Source organism: Aphelocoma coerulescens, chromosome 1 (genome assembly GCF_041296385.1).
Source record: "Aphelocoma coerulescens isolate FSJ_1873_10779 chromosome 1, UR_Acoe_1.0, whole genome shotgun sequence".
NCBI lineage: Eukaryota > Metazoa > Chordata > Aves > Passeriformes > Corvidae > Aphelocoma > Aphelocoma coerulescens.
In genome coordinates this window covers 94,491,245-94,511,175 of record NC_091013.1, presented here as the reverse complement: position 1 = coordinate 94,511,175, position 19,931 = coordinate 94,491,245, and the positions used below count along the sequence as shown (strand labels likewise).

Here is a 19,931-nt window from a genome sequence, read left to right as displayed (position 1 = left end):
GAACCTTAATGTTCAAATGTCACCGTTCTGGGAGTCAGTCTGATACTATTATTGAAAACAAATAATGACTTTCCAATTCTGAGCTGACCAGCACCAGAGCACATCCTTGCCCTTTCCCAACAGCTCGAGCTGGCAAGAAGGTCCTACTGCAGGGGTAAGAAAAGGATGTGGGCAGAGCATCTTCGTGATGCAGCTAACAAGGATCTGGCACTGAAAATAACCTGTTCAGAGGGAACATCTCCAGGGCTACACTGTTCTGTGAAGGGGTGGAGGTGCTTTACCCACAGACTTCTATTAAGAAATAGCATGAGCAGGATCTGGAGGAAATTTGAGGCGGTGTATTGAAAGGTTTTCCTAAGGGACACACTTGAAAAAGAAGCATTTGTGTATTATTTAAGCTAATAAAAAATCAATGTAACGATGTCACCTGGATGTGGCAGTGAATTTTTCACTGTTGTCACTGAACTCATCAAAGCCTGCTTCACAGCAAAGTAATTAATTCCACAAGTTGATGGCTGGTGTGTATTGAAAGATTTGGAGGACTCTTTTCCTGTGGAAAATTTCCACTTCAGTTGCAAAATATCTAATGAGAACCTGAAAACCCAACCTTGCTGTGATACAAATAGAAGTACAGTATGGGAGCTTGGCATAAGGTTTAGCCGACATTGACATAAATGGCTGCCCAAGTTACACTGGTTCTAAGATTTGAGCACACTAACTGCAAGAATCTATAGATTCTTTGAAATTATTTGCCTGGCTAAAATGCATGACCACGTATCAGTGCAGAGCTAAGAGAACACTTGCAAAAATGCCAGAGAACTGCCAGGGAAATCCCTTGATGTGAACATTAATTAGTGTAGAAATAGCCCACAGGCATAAAGCACCTCAAGCAATAATGGGATGTGTACCCAAACAAAGGACAAGACGAGCCATTTACAACTGGGGGCAAAAAGAATTTAAATGCATGCAACAGAGAGTATCTTAGGAGATTCTCTTGAGGGTACTGATGATCTTCACTTATTTTGCTGTGTAAGAATCACTGCACAAAGGACTTTATTTGCGGACTGTACAGCTCTTCTGTTTTAATATCATATTCTTAGTTACTTGGGGTTTGTTCAATTAACAATCTTTAGATCAAAAGAGATTGGTGCCCTTATGTTGTTAACACTGTGCTCCAACACACTGCAATCTGTTTCTGATTTCTCCATAGCAAATCCAGTGGTGAAAGGTCATTGGATATCTGTGTTAGAAAACTTAATAGGAAGTATTTTGGTGAATTTCTATTCATTACTCAAGCAGCATAGCAAATGTGAATTAATTACTCCCATCCATGAAGTTATGAAAGCTTTTTACTTCGTGATTCAATGTCATTTTACACTTGTCCTGCCCTAGAAGCAGATAACAGAGGAAAGGAAAGAGCTTTTATAAATTCAACCCTAGACTTAGAGATCCCACAGAAGCTCTGGATTGCATGACAGGAAAGGACCTCCTACATCCTTGATTCAGGTCCATGAAACCGCAGGCAAGCATCATCCTTTTATTTAGCAGATATAAACATGTTTTCTACTTCTAGGACCTCATTGTCAGAAATTATTCAGGCATTGCAGGTATCATTTTGTGTGGGGCTTTTGTGTTAGGTTTCTCCTCCAGGAAAACCAGCTTTTTTCTTTCCCAGCATGACCAACCACTTGATGTGTTGTGGACAGCAGTTATCCCCTCTGTCAGCTTTCCAGTTTGCCAGGCTGAACTCTTCTCACATCTAGCCAACCCTCCAGTCCCTGATAAGCCTCAATTCTTCTGTCTCCACTGAGACAAGCCCTCTGAAATACAGGTGACCAGAACCCCACCCCACATCTCAGATGTGTTCACCCATCTCCACATAGCACTGACATGCTTTTTGTTTCATCAGAAACACCCTCTCAGTGCATGGATGCTTTGCCAGCACCATGAGGCTCCTTGGCAGAGCTTGCTCTGCTCCCTGACAGCCGCTATTGATTCAATAAGTGACTGGACTCATTCCAAAGAACAGCCCCCTCTCCATGGATGTCAAGGCCTATTAAAATACCAAGATAACCACCTATGGCTCAGGAAGCTGCAGATCACTTCAGGGTACATTTGTGAAGTATCAAAATTCACTTTCCTGCTCTTCTGTTGGAATTTGCTCTTGATCAGAGTTGGGTCAAGATACGAGGTCAGACAGACCTTAGTTTTGACTCAGCACAACCATTCTTTTATTTTCACTCGCTTTTTTCAGCCTGCATTGGTGATCTGTGTATTGTGGCTGACTGTATGTTCCATTTTTTCTGTTACTGATTTCAGACTGACATCCCAGATTATAGTGGAAGGTTTTGTTCCTTGTCCCAGGAGAAACAAGTTTGCACTTTGACTTTTTAAATTTGTCTTCTGCTGTTCCAGGCCTCAGCAATATCTGATCCTTCATTCTCTGTATTGACAATTCTTTCTGGTTTTTTCTACAAACAAATTCTTCTTACCATTGCAGACAGACATCGTACCTGTTGCCTGTGACTACTTGTACAATGGAAACCATCTAAGAAAGCAAACAGCCCTGTTGGTACACATGGACATAGTGCTTTTTCCCTCCTCCCCAAATTATTCCCTGAATTCTTACCTGCAAGTAAGTTTGGCTACATGAGTGACTGCTCTTTCTCAAACCTTTTTGCATGGCAGTTGGCTCAGCCTGAAATATTGTCAAAAAGACTCTTGCTCTTCACATTTAAAAAAAAAGCACACCATCACCAGCCTTCACACATCCCACACGTGAAGCAGCACAGATAGAGTAATGCTTCCTTTCCAAAGCCCACAGAAAGCCTATGACTTTGCACTGAGAGAAGCCAGCTCCCAGAGCTACAAGACAAAGGCTAAAAATAACCCATTAAAGGATTAATTTCAGGATTTTTAAATACAGCTAATTAATATGCATAGGAAAGGCACATGGTCTCCAGGAAGGAGCACACACAATCACAGAGTCTGCAAGGGAAGGGAGGGGGGGTGGGTGACATGCAGGCTGAGTGCCAACAGAGAGATAAAAGAGGATATTCCCTATATATATCCCTTGGGCAGAAAACATGCGAAAGAAAGTCTGTCTCAGACGAGATGGAAGCAGAGGGGTGAAGCACTTCACTGTTGAAGAGGCAGAGACAATGCAGTGCAACCACAAAGGACAGGACATGCTTTGATAACACCAAGTGAATTCCAGTGAGGTGGCTTAGGGGCCGAGGACACCACAGGGAGATCAACGGATGCAAAAGCTGCATGCAAAAAGCTAGGGAGCAACAGCTGGATGAAAAACTGGATCTCAAGGTGGATAGCGTGGCAGTACAGCAGGGGTTATGAGTTGCACTCAGTTATGGCACTTTGGAAGCAATCTCCTCTTATGATCATTACATCCTGAGGCTGAAGCACCCTGGGAAGGCTGGGCATTGGATATAAAGCACGGAAATAGGACATGGCACGCCATGAAAACAAGGTGCCACGTATGAGCAACGTGGGTGACGTCAGACAGAAAGGATTATCTACAGTTAACATGAATCACAAAGCAAATCTGGTTATTTACAGCCTGTATTGTGAAAAGTAATAGCTATAGCAGCAGTTCCAGGGAATTTCAAAGTGCAGGGGGAAAACAAGCTCAGCTGAAGCCATTTCCTCATGCCAATTTCCCTGTGAATAACACTTAAACAATTGCAAACTTTTTCCATTTCACAGACAGCAGAGCAATGGATGGACAGGCTTTATTGCCCAATTGTTTCTACTTAAGTCTCAAGAAAAGCTAGGAGTTTAACCTGGTGGCTTAAGAAATTTATTTAGTACCACTGCTTGCCTGCCGGTCCCTTTACATTCTTCTAAAAGGATCTTTGAACCTTTTAGCCACTTTCACACAATTTGAAAAATGGGGAGAAATTTCAAACTTTTGTGAGGTTTGGTGGCTTTCACAATGGCACAGAGGAAGAGTCTGAAACTGTTGTGGATGAAGCTGCATTGTGAGAACAAACTGAGCACTACAGGGACCTGTTAGAAGCACAGGGGTTTAATTTTGCAATAGGGGGTCTTTATGCATGTTTAAGTTGACAAAGTCCTTAGCAGAACTGCAGGGCAAATAAAAGTTGCAGCACCACCAAGCCTTTGGAATACGGACAGCTTCACAGTCCAGTGTTACTGCAGGATGCTGCTATTGGAGGCAAAGGACAAAAACCATACCCTTTTCACTTAAAGACATTCTTTATTCAATCTTTTTTATATACAATATTATTTTTTAATCTGTAAAAAGTACATATGCAGGATTCCAGGTCAGAGGCAGAAGGTTTCCACATCAGAAGATAGACTTTCGCCCTTTTATTATTTTGGAGGAAAAAATAATCTGTCAGTTTTAGACAAAGCAAGAATAAAGGCAGAATGCAAATCCAACTTCCACCAAGCAATTAGGATTAAAGGCAACAATTCACTGTAACAGGTCAGGCTGTCTCCTCCAACTTTGGTGGCTCCCAACTTTCCTGGGCAATTACAGAGCAGTTTGTTAGAAGGCGCTGACAGCTGAAGCAGCTCGTGCTTATCATCTCTGCTACAGTTGTACGCACACAACTTGCAAAAGAGCCTGGGTTTCCTCTTTGTATGGCAACTCCAACTCTTGAGTCAGAAGACTGTTTCTCAAAATTCAAGGAATTCAAGAGGGATGTCTTACTCAGGGTGAACGGATCTCCCAACTACAGTATGGATCAAGAGCTTGCTTTCATTTTTCTCTGGTATCAAGAAGCTTGTTTCTTATTTGTCCCCTTATAAACACGGACTAGGCTTAATAGTGTAAATATCAGGCTCAATTTTCTAAAAGCCTGCTCCTAGAGCCCTTAAAACATAGACTGCCTCACCATCTTCTGTGGGTGCCATCACACTGTTGATTCTTTCAGTGTTCATGCTGTCAACCTCTTCTCCATTCACACTGAGGAGAGTCACGTTTTGAAGGTTTGGAATGGCATTTTCCCACGGACAGAAGAGGGGATCATAAATGACAGCCCAATGGGCTTTGCTTAGGGGGTGCACCTCTAACCTTAAAGGATGGTATTACAGGGAATGTGTAATTACTGTCACTTCTCAGAATGCAGGCAACATTCAAATCTTGTAAAATACTGGGTGGGAATATGTCAGTGCTTGGGAGCTAGAACACAGTGATCCACAAATTTGGAGCAGGCAGATGAAGGAACAGCAAAGGTGTGACTGGCACATGGAACTACTTGCTTTTCCTTCTGCTCCAGGGCACTTGCTATTTTCTATACTTTTCTTGAACATACCCTTTTAAGGACTATATTGTGCAGCAAAATTAACACTCAGAGTATCATTCAAGGGTTTTGTTTTTATTTAGAGGACAAAGCTAAGAAGTTGACTTCTTGACTGCAGGACACACACAGCTCCGGGGTTGTTAATGGAAGCTGCAGAAATCTGGCCTCTTTGAAAAGTCAAGCTCTAACTGTTAAAAAAAATTTACTGTTGGCAGATCCTGACCAACAGGCAAGTTTGAGGCTTGGATTAAGAAAAGAACCATCCTTGTTTTGACTGCATGCAAACAAGAAACAGACAATTCTGGGATTTCCAGGCTCTTGCCCAAATCCAGTGTGCCAAAAATGTACATGATTTTGTTTTTTATTTCATTCTGTAAGGGGAGAGGGTATTGTAGAAATTGTAAAATGGGACAGCTACCTAAACAAAATGAGGATTGTTTTGTTAGAGAGTACAGTGCAAGACTCAGAAACAGCTAGGACTAAAAAGTCTTTTTTGTGCTTAAATTTACACTCTTATCTTCAAGAAAGTAAGACAGCAGCAACAGAATGAAAATGGCAATATTCTACTGTACCTTATGTACCCAGAGGGAAAACAGTCTGAACTTTGGGTTGCACATACTGCCATTTTGTAGATCAGAACCTACTTTTCTGTGAAGGACTCAGAATGAGGGCACATCACTTCAGTCAGAAGTTTCAGCATCTGTGGTGCTTGGTAATTAAGCACATACCTCACCCAGAACCCATTACCTCCAAACTCTGCTTGATCTAGGAAATCTCAGGATGCAATTATGAAAGACATGGCAATTAGTCCTTAAAATGCATTATTTTTGATAGATTCTGCACATCATTAGTTTCTGGAGGAAAATGATAGTTGGTATTTTAAAGAGTGATGGAGTATGAACTGACTGTTGTTGGGGTAACTGGAAAACAAGAAACAAGTGTCCTTTATTTGGTACCTGCTGCTTATCTACACAAAGAAACAGAAGTACTGTACATCTGCTTTGAGAAAAACACCATCCCATAACATGAAATGGCTTAGTCCTCAATTCAGGCATTCTTATGGCAGTAAGTTAACCCACTGGGATTCATGGAGAAGTTAAATTTGAAGGGTTCCTCTTTAATTCACAAGAGGGGGATGGAGGAGGAGCAGCAATGATAAGAAGTTTGCTGTTTCTGGGACTCCAGAATTCTGTCCTTGACCTTCCTCTGAACAGACTGGCAGCCATTCTACACCTGCATTTATCAGGAGGTGTACAGGGATGGGTGTATGGGGCAGAAATGCTTCTATTATTTTTAACTCTTTTTTTTTTTTTTTTTAACAGAAGAGTCAGCTTTTCCTCTTTCTCCTTTACATTCAGAGAGATTTAGGAGAACAAGGCAATCAAGTGCAGTTTTAAACTAATAACAGTTCTCACAGGATCAGAAAAACAATTTGAAAACACAACATAACTGAACTTGGGAAAATGAAAAATTACTAGTTCTTCAGTAAGTCACTGAATAACAATTAGAAAAATAAATTTATGTGGGGCCAGTAACAAGAAGCCATTTATTAAGCTACTTCTAATTTTAAATAAACAATTACTGAAATCAGTACTATTTACTATATCAATTCCTTTGAAAGTTCTCAAATTATTCTTAAGATACTGCTGCAAATTACAGTAACAAAGTAACTGGGATTAAGATACAAACATTGAGACTGGAACTTTTTCCAAGCTCCATGTTTTACTTCTCTTAAAGTAAAGTAACTGTCTGGAAAAAAGCATGTGATAGCATTTTTACTTAGATCATATGATGATTTCTATGTCTAAGTTAGTGTCACAGACAAATGAAAAATAATTTTGGGGGGAAACTCTACAGTCAGATGTATTATGATACAGAAAAAAGTTTTTTTGTATAAAACTTCATATAAAAACATTTTTGAGGGGAAAAAATAGCACTCATTCCCTTTGCTGTAGCCCACTGAAGAGTTCTTCCACTTGCTTCAGTACAAAAACATCATCAAGATTTTTTAAAGACTCAGCCTGTGCACTAATTAGGAGGGAAACCAGCACCTAAAGGCTGTTTTTCAGCAAAGGGGCCAATCACCATGGCAAAAAGATTTGAGAGCTATATAGGAGAATAAAAAGAATAATTTGAGCTGTAAGGGTTCTGAACAACAGTAAAAAGAGATTGAGGAAGACAAAACAGAAAAGATGAAAAATCTGGAAAGATTCAACTATTTTTAGCAAATAAATGACTGAAAAAGACCCCATTTAAGTAATACTGTCCAGCCAGCCATGAAGTACTTGAAAAAAACCCCATGCAGGTAGCAGCATCATAAATTAATGAAAGAAGAGACTCTTCAGTTTCTTTTCCCAGTCACATGTAAGAGATGTTATGCTGTTTCCAAAGAGCATGTTGGATTTGTACTGGGGCACCCAGAAGAAAAGCAAGTTTTGTAAAGTAAATCAAAGGCAGTTTTAGGCTTCTGTCAGACACACACACACACACATATATATATATATATATATATATATATATATTTATATATACACACACATATAAGTGAAAAGAAGGTTCTGTGAATAGTCCAAAGAATGAAATGTAACTTTTAGGAAAAATCCAGCTTGTGTAGAAAAATACAAAACAGCAAACTCTTGCTGCTTAGCTTAAGGGGAGCTTCTTTTAGTTCCATATCCAGTATCCTCCTATATAAATCATGAGACTGTTATGCTCATGTTGTCATCTCTGTTTATTTAGATAAAAGAACCAGGACTAAGAAGAGAATGGTTTTTTTCATGTGACATAATTTGGGAGGAAGGGAAACTTAGGCTCCTTCCTACTGCTATGATATACTCCAGACTCTGGCTGAGCTTGCCAAATGAACTAAGCCCACCCTGCTGACAGTGAACTACAAACCAAATGCTTACTAATTGATTTTTCTTTTTGGATAGAAGCATTATTTTGAAAAGGGAAAATGAAGAGGCAATATTTTTTGCACTGTAACAGCTTAGAGGCTCTGAGAATGGCTGCCAGTCTGGATACACAGACACTCCTTAGAAAATTTGGACAGGTACAGAAAGAAATTCAAACCTGATGCTGCTGGTGCAGTGGTGTTGCTTTTTGTTGTTGCTTTGTTCATGCCATCATAAAAAAAAAAAAAGAAAAGAAAAAGAAAACCTAGGTATTTGGAACCCACCCAATCTGAAGAGGTGACTGTGTGTTGTTCCTTGCAACAGCAAGCAGCAAGTTCCTCTCCCTGGATGGGAAAGCTTCTTCTTCCTTGTGCTGCTGCACTGATATTATCTGTAGATTCCATGTCTTGCCAGGGTTCAAAGCACGTGAAGTCTCTGTCCTGCAAAAATCACACTCACGTGTTTTGGTCATGTATAAAACAGAACTTTTAACTTATTTATATGTTGAAGAGCTTCGTTTCCCATGCCAATACTTGCTTGACTCGGGGGTCTAGGTTTACCAAGTGTCTGTCTGTCTCCTCTCCTGCTTAAAGTCTCAAGTGGTCCATGTAAACAAAACAGAGCTGAAAACAGTCTCTTTTCCTCTTCATAGAGCTGTTTTTATCGATATGCAGGATTTCCTGACAGTGTGGTGTTGGCTAAATGTAAAACAGGCAGAGGATGAGCTTCTGTGTTAAAAACCCAGTTGTCTAATGGTAGAAGATCATCATTGGAGAAAAGCAGATACAAATACCTGGATACCAAGACAGAGATGAAAAACACGGGTATTAAAGCAGAGCACAGGCAGGCAGGGGCAACAGAGCAGCTTCAGGCCCCACAGTTCAGCAGCTACAGCTATATACAAATTACTTGCTTTCAATCTTTGTACAGCATACACACAACCTTCCCTATTACGATGTTCTAAAGTCATTTTTATTATGATCAAGCCCTTCAATGAAAAGTTGTTGTAAAGACAGCATTTTAATCTTTCCAGGAAACTCGTTTTTCAAGTCTCCTGTCAAAGACTTGCAGTGTAAAATAAACATCAAGACACCAACCACAAGTATTTGGGGGACAGGAGAGCAGAGAAGAAGTTGTCAAAAAACTTTTCTTAATGGAGTAAACCCACTTGGAAATGACTAATCCTCTAATATGAACCAAAGATTTCATAACAGCACAAGAGAAGCTACTAAACCATGGCAGGTATCTGATTTGTCATCACTGTTCTGGAAGCTGGGTCAGCTTCTGGTGAGAGGAGATGAGACAACAGATTGTGGAGAGGGGTTTTACAGATGTTGTACATTATAATACAATGCAGAGGACATGAAGCATGTAACAAAATAAGGGTTACTGGACATATGCAGGAAAAAAAGTATTTGATGTTCCTTTTTTCTTAATGCACATTTTGAATGTGGTTGTGCTGTACTCTGTAGGACATACTGGTAGTACGGATCTGTCAAAGTTTCCTAACCCAACTGCTAAAACTCAAGACATTTCCCTTGTTACAGAAAACCTGACTGTGTGAGTGCAAGCGCAACAGCGTGGGCATACAGGATCTCTCAGCTCCTGCTTGCTTTCCTGCCATCCAGAAAAAGACAGCTCTTGCTGCAACCAACAAAGAAAGGGTGTCATTCCTGTTAGTGGACTCTGACACGTCCAGAACGTGCACACTTGTTCTGCTGTTCCTTCGTTCTCTCTTCATCAGACACTGGCAGTGTCTGCTGCTTGCAGCCGTGTGTCACTGCCTGATCAATTCTCCTGCTGCCTTTATTTGCCAGCTCTATCCACAATCCAGTCAGTGGGGCTCTACTTTTTCTTTCCTACCTCATCAATTAACTGTTTACAGATAAAAATTTCTTCCAGAGATGATTCAGTTTTGTCACATGTATCTCATCTCTTTCTCCACCCTCTTCATTTGTCTTTAAAGTACCAGGCCCTTCCTTTCCTCAATACTTCTGCCTTGCTCTCTCCTGCTGCAGCTCTCTGAGCTCTTTCTCACCACAGCAGCAATATTTCATCTTACTCAAACTCACCTTCCTCATTTGATTCATGCTTTCCCTTTGAATAACTTAAGCAAACTATTTCTCCATCTTGCTCCTTCCCACTCAACAGGTACCTTCATGCCAGGTACTGCCCAAAACTGTCATAATCTGCAGTGTATCTTCAATGAATTGAAGTATCCAAGCAGCAACAAAGCGTATGTGGGACAGTTACGAAATTTGAATTTGAGAGGAACAAAGATGCAGAAGTAATCATCAATAGCAGAAAAGATTACAGCAAGTATTCCATAAGACACATTTCATGCCTCTCTTCTGAGGAACATCTTCATTTTCCTCATGACATCACACCCAACCCTTCTGCCTTTATTTTCATTTGGGCTATCTTGCTTGACCTTATGTTCTCTGTTTTATCTCAATGTGAAACCAGTTTCTGGTTTGGCTATGCCAATTGCATCAATGTCAAAACATCTAATATCCAGCTCTTCAGTATACTTTTGTTTTGTCCCACGAGCAGGAAAAGTCCCCACCCAAAAGTCAGTAAAAATTTCTGAGTTCTCTCCTAGAACTGCCACCTTCTGCAATCCTTGCACTATAGTATATCCAGTTACTGAATGATGCATCAGTGAATTTTCAGATCTCCTTGTGATTATTTAAGATGCAGACAGGATTCTGGTGATACATCAAAAGTCAGCCTTGTCACCACAGAAATCCCTTAGGAGCAGATTTCATTCTCCCATTTGGCTTTTATAGGCAGATCAATCAAATAACATCGGGTCCTGGAGAGGTACTGTTTCTCTGACCTGACCTGTTTGAAACTGCTGCCTCTCTCTTTGGGACCATTGCTTTTAGTCTCCAGAAAATGAACTTGAAGAAGTAAGTGAAATAAAATTAAAGAAGACAACAGAGGAGGTAGCAGTGGCTGACTTTCTTTTTATAATGGTAACACGAGGCAACAAAGTATTGTGATTGCGTAGAGGAATTTGGTAAGGAGCCAGCAGAAGGATAGAATAGCCACACTATCCCCTTACACATGATGAACTTAGAGCCCCTTCTTCCCAGTGAAACACGCTGTGATGCCTGAATTAGGCACAAGAACTGCCATTTTCAGGACCTGCTTTCTCCCTGTTCCATTTTGTGCTCCTAATACTCAAAATCACTCTTTGCTTCCATCAGCTACCTGTGGAGCCACTACATTCTTCTAGAATTTAGATGAGAGCTTTCACAGAAAGATGCAGGAATGAAAAGGACTTACTTCAAAGTTTCAGCAAGGAAAAAGCTCTGCTGTACATCGTCATATGTAGGAGATGAGGAATAGACATCCTTGACACCAGAAAAGCCACCACTAACTCGGCAATACTTCTCAATTGCCTGCAAAAAGGAAGGGAAAAGACACACAGAATTTAATTGCAGAACAAAATTTGCAAACTGTAAAGCATCAGGCTTGATCAACAAAGAAGGTGGTTTTTCACGTTGCATTATTCTGCCGTGAATCTCTTTGTTGGAGGATGCTATGGACATTAACAGTTTATGCTGAAAAGAATAAAAAACAGACTGGACACATACAGAAGTAGCATTCCTCCAGGGTTATTAATAACACCACATATGGCAAACTGCTACATGCTAAGAAAGTGTTCTGGGGAAGAACCCTTTCCTCCCTGGGTTTTACTGTTGGCTGATATTGATGACATGACAAGGACTCCATAGACTTCTTCTCTGAGCTCATACAGCTCCTCGTAAGTAACACCGAGTGGAACATCCATCACTCAAATCAATGCAATATGGGCTATGACGTGCACAGGAAGGTAACAAACATCCCCGGATTTTGGAGCTGGAAGAGTCTGAAGAGTTACAGGAATTCTTTGACTAGTAGCTAGTCATGGAGACTTACTGGAAGTAGAAACAAAATACTGTACTCATCTTTGTGGACTGTTGATTTCATCCTATAAACTCTTCTAGCTGCTGCTTTCTCCCCTCATCTCCCTCTCCTACATATGCTATTCTCTGTTTCCCCTTTATACAGCTGAAACTCAAGTCAGCCTGTGTGCTGGACTGCAGCAGAGCTCTTTATCTTCAAAGGATGGAGTTTAAATCCATACATCTTCCATGAAGGAAGGGGCCAATGGATTCCCCCTGCCCCCCAGCTCCAACACAGTACTGTGAAAAGCACAATGGAAGAGGAGGAGACTGGAAAGAAAGCATTAGCAGCTCGGAGCACCTCTCGCCTACACTTCCATTATTCCACTCGCACACACGACCTCACAGCACACAAGGATATCAGCCATTAAAACTGGCTCTGAAGAAATGACTCTGAAATGATTCACAGGTTATTTGTGCTTCCCTGCTGCTTTGACTGTGCTTCCTCAGCAGACACCAACTCTTTTAATAGATTCATGCCGGGACAGAAAAGAAGCAGGGATGAAGGAAAATGTTTGTCTCAGGATGTCTGTCATTACCAATGACTGAACGTAGCTACCTGTAGTTCAGTAATCTATGGTTCAGCCTGATAGCCTGTGTGAAGCTCCTCTCCACATGGTGCTTTAGGCCCAGATTTTTGTTAATTTTGATTTTTGCTAGTTATACTCAACAGAAGCTGAGGGGAGTCAAGGCAGGGGAGCAAATAAGTTTTGAATGATGCCCTTTTTATGCACAGAAAACAGATTCAATCAAAACTAACTCTTCAAGGACCTCACTATCGCCTTTGCATACTAGAAATACTGGGAGACAAAGAAGAATTTTCCACTGGACAAATGCACAAAGAATGTCAGCAGATGCTGTCACTGAAATCAGGAGGAAAAGCAGAAAGTTGAGCAAGATACCCAGGACAGTAAGTCACAGCACAGCAGTACTACAGCTGACCTCCTCCTAGAATACACTCTTCCCCTGTGGAAATGCGAGCCTGTTCATGAACAGAGGAATAATCCAGACTACAAAGTTCTTTCAGATTTCTGAAAAGCAAGGTTTTTAGAAAAGCAACTGGAGAGACTGACAAAAGGATTTTATTGGAATGGCTGTGGCTCTAGAGCCTGAGCTTATGCCAAGAAAGGTACAGTCTTTCTTGGCAAAATCTAATTCTTACTGTAATTCCTTATCTCAAGCACTGCTTCCTCCAAGTTTGGATGGAAACACTCCATTTTCTGTTGGGACTTGAGTCTAAAAGAAGAAAGTATCTGGATGAATTATTTTCAGATTTGGTTGCTTGTGCAAGCTAGGGCTACACTGAGACTATTCACATGCTGAGATCTGGGTTGACCAGATTTTCCCTACAGTGAAGAGAAAGGTGTATGTACCACATCTAACCCAACAGCACCAAATGCACGACAATCTCTTTGTCTGCATGCTCTTGCACATCAGAAGTAATGCACCTACTACATGGCAGCCAAACAACATCAACAAAACAAAAAACTGCAACACCACCCTCCTCACACAAAATCAAACCAGATCAACCAACCAACAACAAAAAGGAAAGAAAAAAATTAATTGCTTAGCCAGCTTCTGAAGAAGTAACACATTTGCATGCTCCTCCCCTACAGCCACTAGGCAGGTGTTACATAAATAAACAAGAGCCAAAGCACTTTTGCTTTATAGGCAGAAAATAAAGTGCCTCCTCTTGCCACTATCCCCTTTTATAATACTGCAGAACATGACCTTGTGTCTGCTCTAAAGCATGGCAAGATGGAGGAGGAAGCCCCAGCGGTTACAACTCCTGCCAGAATTTCCAGCATGCAGAGTCTGACCATGCAGGTGTTTCTCTGGTGAACCAGTCAGCAACCCTGATGCTGTGTGCCACAGCTTGGACAGGAGAAACCTGCTAGTGACTGTGGCAAAATGAAAACAAGGAATAAACAGTACCACTCTTAGGACACCATCTCCTTCCTCCAGAAGAATTAAATCCCCAAGTCAGTGTAAGAGACAAAACTTGCTTATTTTGGAAACTGTAGTTAATGGACAGCACTGAGATCCTGCTCTGTGCTGCAGAGGTCTCATGCTTGGGCAACTAAGTGCAACATTGGTGAAGCCAGCAGGCCTGCAAGCTTGGAGAAAGAAAATGTATGATCTATATTAACTTTTTTTCCTTACAATTACCAAGTAACCTTGTATCTTCAGAATTTTTTCCTTGGGAAGGCAGGCTCATGTTCAGAATAGGCAAAGGATTTACCCTAGCTGATCAGAGTTCTACACAGTACAGGTAGTAATGAACTGTACAGGAAAAAAGCCTCTGAAAGATTGCTATACAGCTATTCATCCAAACAGAAGATTTTAAAATACGAACCAATAATTGACCTTGATTCAGAGGTGTACAGAACTTCAGGACACTGGCTGAAAAGCTTGGTGCCACAGACAAGCTGCTTAAATGCTACTTGAAAATTTCAGTGTTCTGTCTTCACACAGACCTCAGAGTATTTGGTGTAGGGGCATTGGATTTGCCACCCGGATACACTTTCAATCCAAAGTTGAAGACCAGTCTCCCTGATAAAAACAACACTAAATTTATTGCACCCCAGAATACAGGGAAGCTCCAAGATGACTGGAAGGGTATTAAGGTAATGCTACCATTATGAGGCACTGGCAAACAGAATAATTTTAGGATGGCATACCTGATGTTAGTTCCAATCAATTACAGAAACATATGGAAAAATATAGAAGAATTAGAGGATAATTGACACCAATCAGCATCTATCTTGGTCACAAGCTTGATTTCATTCCTTGAGAGCTACAAATTTGACAAATAAAGATAACTGCAGAGCTGTAATATAAGCTTAAAAGCTTCTAAGGCAATTGACAGGGTACTTTAAGATGTTATGGGAAGACAAGGCAGCACTATACTATATCAATATAATTCAATTTAAAACTGACTGACAGTGCTCTAAGAAGGAACTGGCAATGCAAAATCATCACAAAATAGAGCTGCTTCTCACAGAGATCCACAAGGAGCAGTCTGAAGTTTTATCAATCACTGCAACACTGCTGCTGGCTAAAATGACATAACGTAAATAACAGCAGACAGTGTAATCTGCTGGTAACTGGGTGCCAGACAAAATGAGTTTCATATAACCAGGCACATACTCCTAAATCTAGTCATCAAGACCGTGTAACTGCAGACCCAGGCTAGCCTGGAAGGTAGAGACAACCTTTGGAACACAGAGACACTTCAAAGACTTCCATGGCCATGTAAGAATTCAGTCTGAGTTCTTGCTAGGACATTGTGGCAGATGCACGCACAGGGACAGTAAACAGGGAGACGGTAGCAGGGACACAGTTTTATTTTTGCACAGGCTGAATTTTTTTTTTGCTGAAGTCAAAACTGGAGTATGCAATTCTAGAATTCATTTTTATGGAAGGATGATGAACTAATGTAGGTTCAGGTATTTGGACAAAATGTTTTACAGTGAGAGACAATACAATTTGTTTAGTATCTTCAGTAGAGTCAGTAGCAAGCTTATTACAATCTATGAAAATTCTTTGGAAAGAAAACATGGGAGAAAAGACATTTTAAAATGGCATAGGAAGTCATAGGAAAATCCAGTGACTGAGAGCTGAAACTAGGCAAATTCAAACGGGAAATAAAACATGTTTTTTTTAACAGCAAGAGTAAATAAATAATGGAACAAACTACAAGAAGTAGTGGATTTTCTAGTTTCCTTTATTCAAATACCAGATAGAACAGGAGAATATTCAACAGCGCGCTCCTGTCAAACACACGTGTCTCTACTCAAAAGTGACACAAAGTGAAATTTCAGTGCCTGTAACATACAGGGAGGTCAACATGAACCTAAGTTCCTTGGAAATAAAATGTGATGTGCCTCTAGATTGGACCCCAGCTCCCTCAGTTTCTTTGAGGGTGTTTTTTGTGGCATATGTGACTTTTCTTGACTGTGCCAACAAGATACCCATAAAAACTGTGCCAGTTTCTTCACCAGCTGTCACACTCACAGCTTCTAACCCATGAAACTGTGAAACCATAATTCTTTTACCTCCAGCCTATGTCTGGCTCTTTTCTGTCTACTGTAGTTCACTAAGTAGAATCACAGAATGGTTTGGGTTGGAAAGGACCTCAAAGATCATCTAGTTCCAACCTCACTGCCATGGGCAGGGATGCCACTCACTAGACTAGGTTGCTCAGGGCTCCATCCAACCTGGCCTTGAACACTTACATCCACAGCTTCTCCGGGCAACCTTTTCCAGTGCTTCACCAGCCTCTCAGTAAAGAACTTCTTCCTAACATCTAATATAAATCTGTCCTTTTCAGTTTAAAACCATTGCCTCTTGACCTGTCACTATGTGCCCATATAAAAACACCATCTCACCTCTTTTAATAAGCCCCCTTTAGGTACTAGAAGGCTGCAGTGAACTCTCCCTGAGGGCTTCCCTTCCCCAGGCTGAAGAATCTCAGCTCTCTCAGCCTGTCTTTGTAGGAGAAGTGCTCCCACCCTTGGATCACATTTGTGTCCCTCCCTGGAAGTGCTCTAACAGGTCCATGTCCTTCTTGTGCTGAGGACCCAAGATCTGGATGCAGGTGAGGTCTCATGAAGGCAGAGAGCTATAGGTCTGTCCACTCCATCTTACTATCAATCCTCAGTTTGCCTGAAGTTAGCCCGAGCTTCAGGTCTTGTCTACTATTTTCACTGTTAGTAGAAGCTCTGATGAACTGAGCAGCCTCTGTGGTGCAATCCTACTTAGTGAGATACACAAGTCCACAGCAAACAGTTGAACCCTTCATTCACACAGCTCAGATTAGTAATTGGCTTTACATGCCTATTGTGAAGTGGTGGCTCTTATTACTTGCAAATAATTAGCCTGAAAAGGATTTTAGTCATTTTCTGTATTTACCCTGAGTATCCTGCATGCATATTTCTGTAATACTTCAGCCAGCCCTCCAGCACACCATCATCCAATTTGACTGGCCCAATACAATTGAGATGACTGTTGTCTCTTGTGCTAAGTATAGTATTAGGGAGAATTAGCCTTTTTTTCGTTAGGAAAGAGACAGAGACCCTGTCACAGGGATTTATGATCACTGAGGGAATGTAAGATTGAACTTCCTGTTTTTTCCTTCACAGATACTGGATTTGGAGAGATGTAACAAAACATGCCTTGGAAAAAGCATAGCATTTGCATTAAAGTGCCTAGGTTTTGCCAAAAAATATAGGTAATAAATCCAAGTATGCTTCAGAGGTTGGAAGGCAAAAGGAAGACAAATTCAGACAGTGTTGTACAATAGCAGTAAGCCAACTGCTCTGCATGTCACACCAGATTCTTCTCTATTTATAAGTGACAGAATAAACACAGCCAGAGCTGTGTGTGATAGGAAAGAAGGAAAAGTAGTGAGTAGGTGTAAGGAATAAACACAAGAACTTATTATCTACATGCAATGAACAGAAAACCCTGAGGAACAAAAAGCTTCAAGCTTCTGTGTCAGTATGATGGTGGGGTAAGAAAATTCCTAATTGTGGGAAGGAGGGGTTTGCAAAACCATTTATGAAGAAGTCAAAAATATGTTATGGCGATGTTCAATAAAGAAATCCTTTTTCAAGGAAGCAGAAGAAGTCTGTAAGGACAGAGGCAATTAAGCACATGGGCTGCTTGATTTACAGCTTCGACGGAGGTTGACAGAAGGATAAAATAAAATCCTACCCCACACACAGAGAAAATTGGAGGCAGGGGAGGAGGAAGGGAGGGTTTGTTATGAAAGCATTAATGAGGACCAAGATAATGAAAGCAAATGAAAAAACTGAACAAAATGCAATTAAAAGATCTGCTTTGCAGTGTGCTTAAGAGACCGATCCTGGCCTGAAAATCTTTGTATTTGTAAATTCTTTAACCTATTACAAAGGACCTGACCTCAGTTTGAATCATCCAGCCATAGCTTCTGAAAGGAGCTGGTGTTAGATCAGCAAGCATTTGTAGTATCTACACAGGCAAGGAGTAGGTTACGAACTTTGTCATATTAGAAACATGCATAGTTTGGGGAGGGGGATGATGAGACTCAATGTTCAATGTTTTGGAGACAGCAGCAATGCATTCTGGAATACAAATGCTACAAATGTGGAACCTGTCTCCAGAACAATGTAATTCTGGTTGGAACAAAACAGACTAAAAGGCAAAACTGCACTAAGTCGCAGCCTTAAAATACTTGGTCTCTTCTATGTGGTTGCAGCTGTGCTGAGAGATGGATAGGAATGAGCTCGGCTAAATATTCTGAACTGTCGTAACTATCTTCCACCCAATAAATACAGGCATCTCAGAAGATTTCTTCCTACTTTTTCCTGGTCTCTTGCTTCTGGGCCAAAACTGAGTTTCAGCCACAGAATAAACTTATCCAGACTCTTGGTTTGTCTCTTCCTTTGCTCCTCCCTCATCTCCTTTGGCTGTAGTCAAAATATTTCATTACTGTCTTGTTATCTTTAATGCTTATTCTCATCTCTGAAACTGGTTTTGAGCTGTTTCCAAAGACTGCTGGAGTGATAACAGGGAAGTGGAGGAAATCTCAGGGGCTGTGGACTACTGATAACAGTAGGAGTCATGACTAGCGGGTTCTATGTCTAAAACTCATGAGCTGTGCTGAATGTACCTCTCAGCTGAGCACCTGACTCAGCAGATGCCAAACAGCAACAACTGTGTGCACCCTCATACGTACCCCAGTTTTCAGGAACCTATGAAAATCAATTACAATTGAAGTGTTTCAGAATCATGAGACTGAAATGGCTTCAAAGGGAAAATGCACGAAATTAAATTACTGACAGACAATTAATAGTTACCTGTGTTGCCTCCCAGCCCCACTGCCTGTACTTGGGATCGTGGGTGAATCTCCACATATACCAGTAGGTCTCAATCACCTCTGGCCTTAGGATGTAATACTTCTCATTTTGCCGTACTGCCACCGCCTCCACGCCACCATCAAATTTGAACGCTTCCGGGCCCAGCTTTAGTGCTGCAGAGGAAACAAACAACAAAAAAGTAAGAAAAAATTTATTCCAAACCAATCTTTGTGTGAAGGATGGGTAGGAGACTGCTATATCCCAAACTTGTGAAAAAACCAGAAACTAGCTTGTCGCTAAGCAGTCTCATAAATATTTCCTACTGTTGAGACCTATAATTTTTCTTATTTATCCAATAATTTATCCAATTCCTGTGAGAAAACTACCTATTTTGACAGGACTACAGTAATCCTCTTGAAAACTAATGAAACACTAAGAATATAAACACACTAACACATTCAATTTTAGCATAAAATTGAAGTGACTGACATCAGTTCTTTACAAGCAAAAGACAAAAAGAAAAGAACGGTCAACACAGGTTTTGATGTCCTTTGATCCCACCCAGCACAGCAGGAAAGATCTTGGAACTAAACCAAGTAGCATCATCCCAAATAATCTGTATCTTTATCCAAACTGTTGGTTTAAGGACATGCTGTCAGGCCACTGTAAGTGATATACTGTGATCTTCAAGTAAAGGGCTTACAACTGGGCAATGAAGTCTTAACTACACCTGAAAATAAATCTCTGAACTGAGAGATTCACTATTTAAGCTCCTAAAGGAACCTGTAAAGGCCCTGTGCTGGCACCTGGAAGACTACTCATAGAAGAACAACACACCTGTAGAAAAACTGTCTATAATATGAAGTTGCAATTACACATATTTTGTATTAGACAGCTGCACATTAGTCCTCAAATTTAACATTAATAATGTACTCTTATCTACAGCTGCACCTC

General features: G+C 40.8%; 1 protein-coding gene across 1 annotated transcript in view; it reads right to left on the bottom strand.

Moving 5' to 3' along the window:
- Nucleotides 1–4,217: 4,217 nt before the first annotated feature.
- Nucleotides 4,218–19,931, bottom strand: part of MAN1A2 (mannosidase alpha class 1A member 2) — a 136,145-nt gene continuing 120,431 nt past the window's right edge. Inside the window, exons 11-13 of the mRNA XM_069019054.1 lie at nucleotides 18,978–19,150; nucleotides 11,474–11,589; nucleotides 4,218–8,975 (exon numbers count right to left, since the gene is read on the bottom strand). Of these exons, the coding sequence (XP_068875155.1) occupies nucleotides 8,843–8,975; nucleotides 11,474–11,589; nucleotides 18,978–19,150 (422 nt within the window). The 3' untranslated portion in view covers nucleotides 4,218–8,842. The remainder of the gene's footprint in view (nucleotides 8,976–11,473; nucleotides 11,590–18,977; nucleotides 19,151–19,931) is intronic.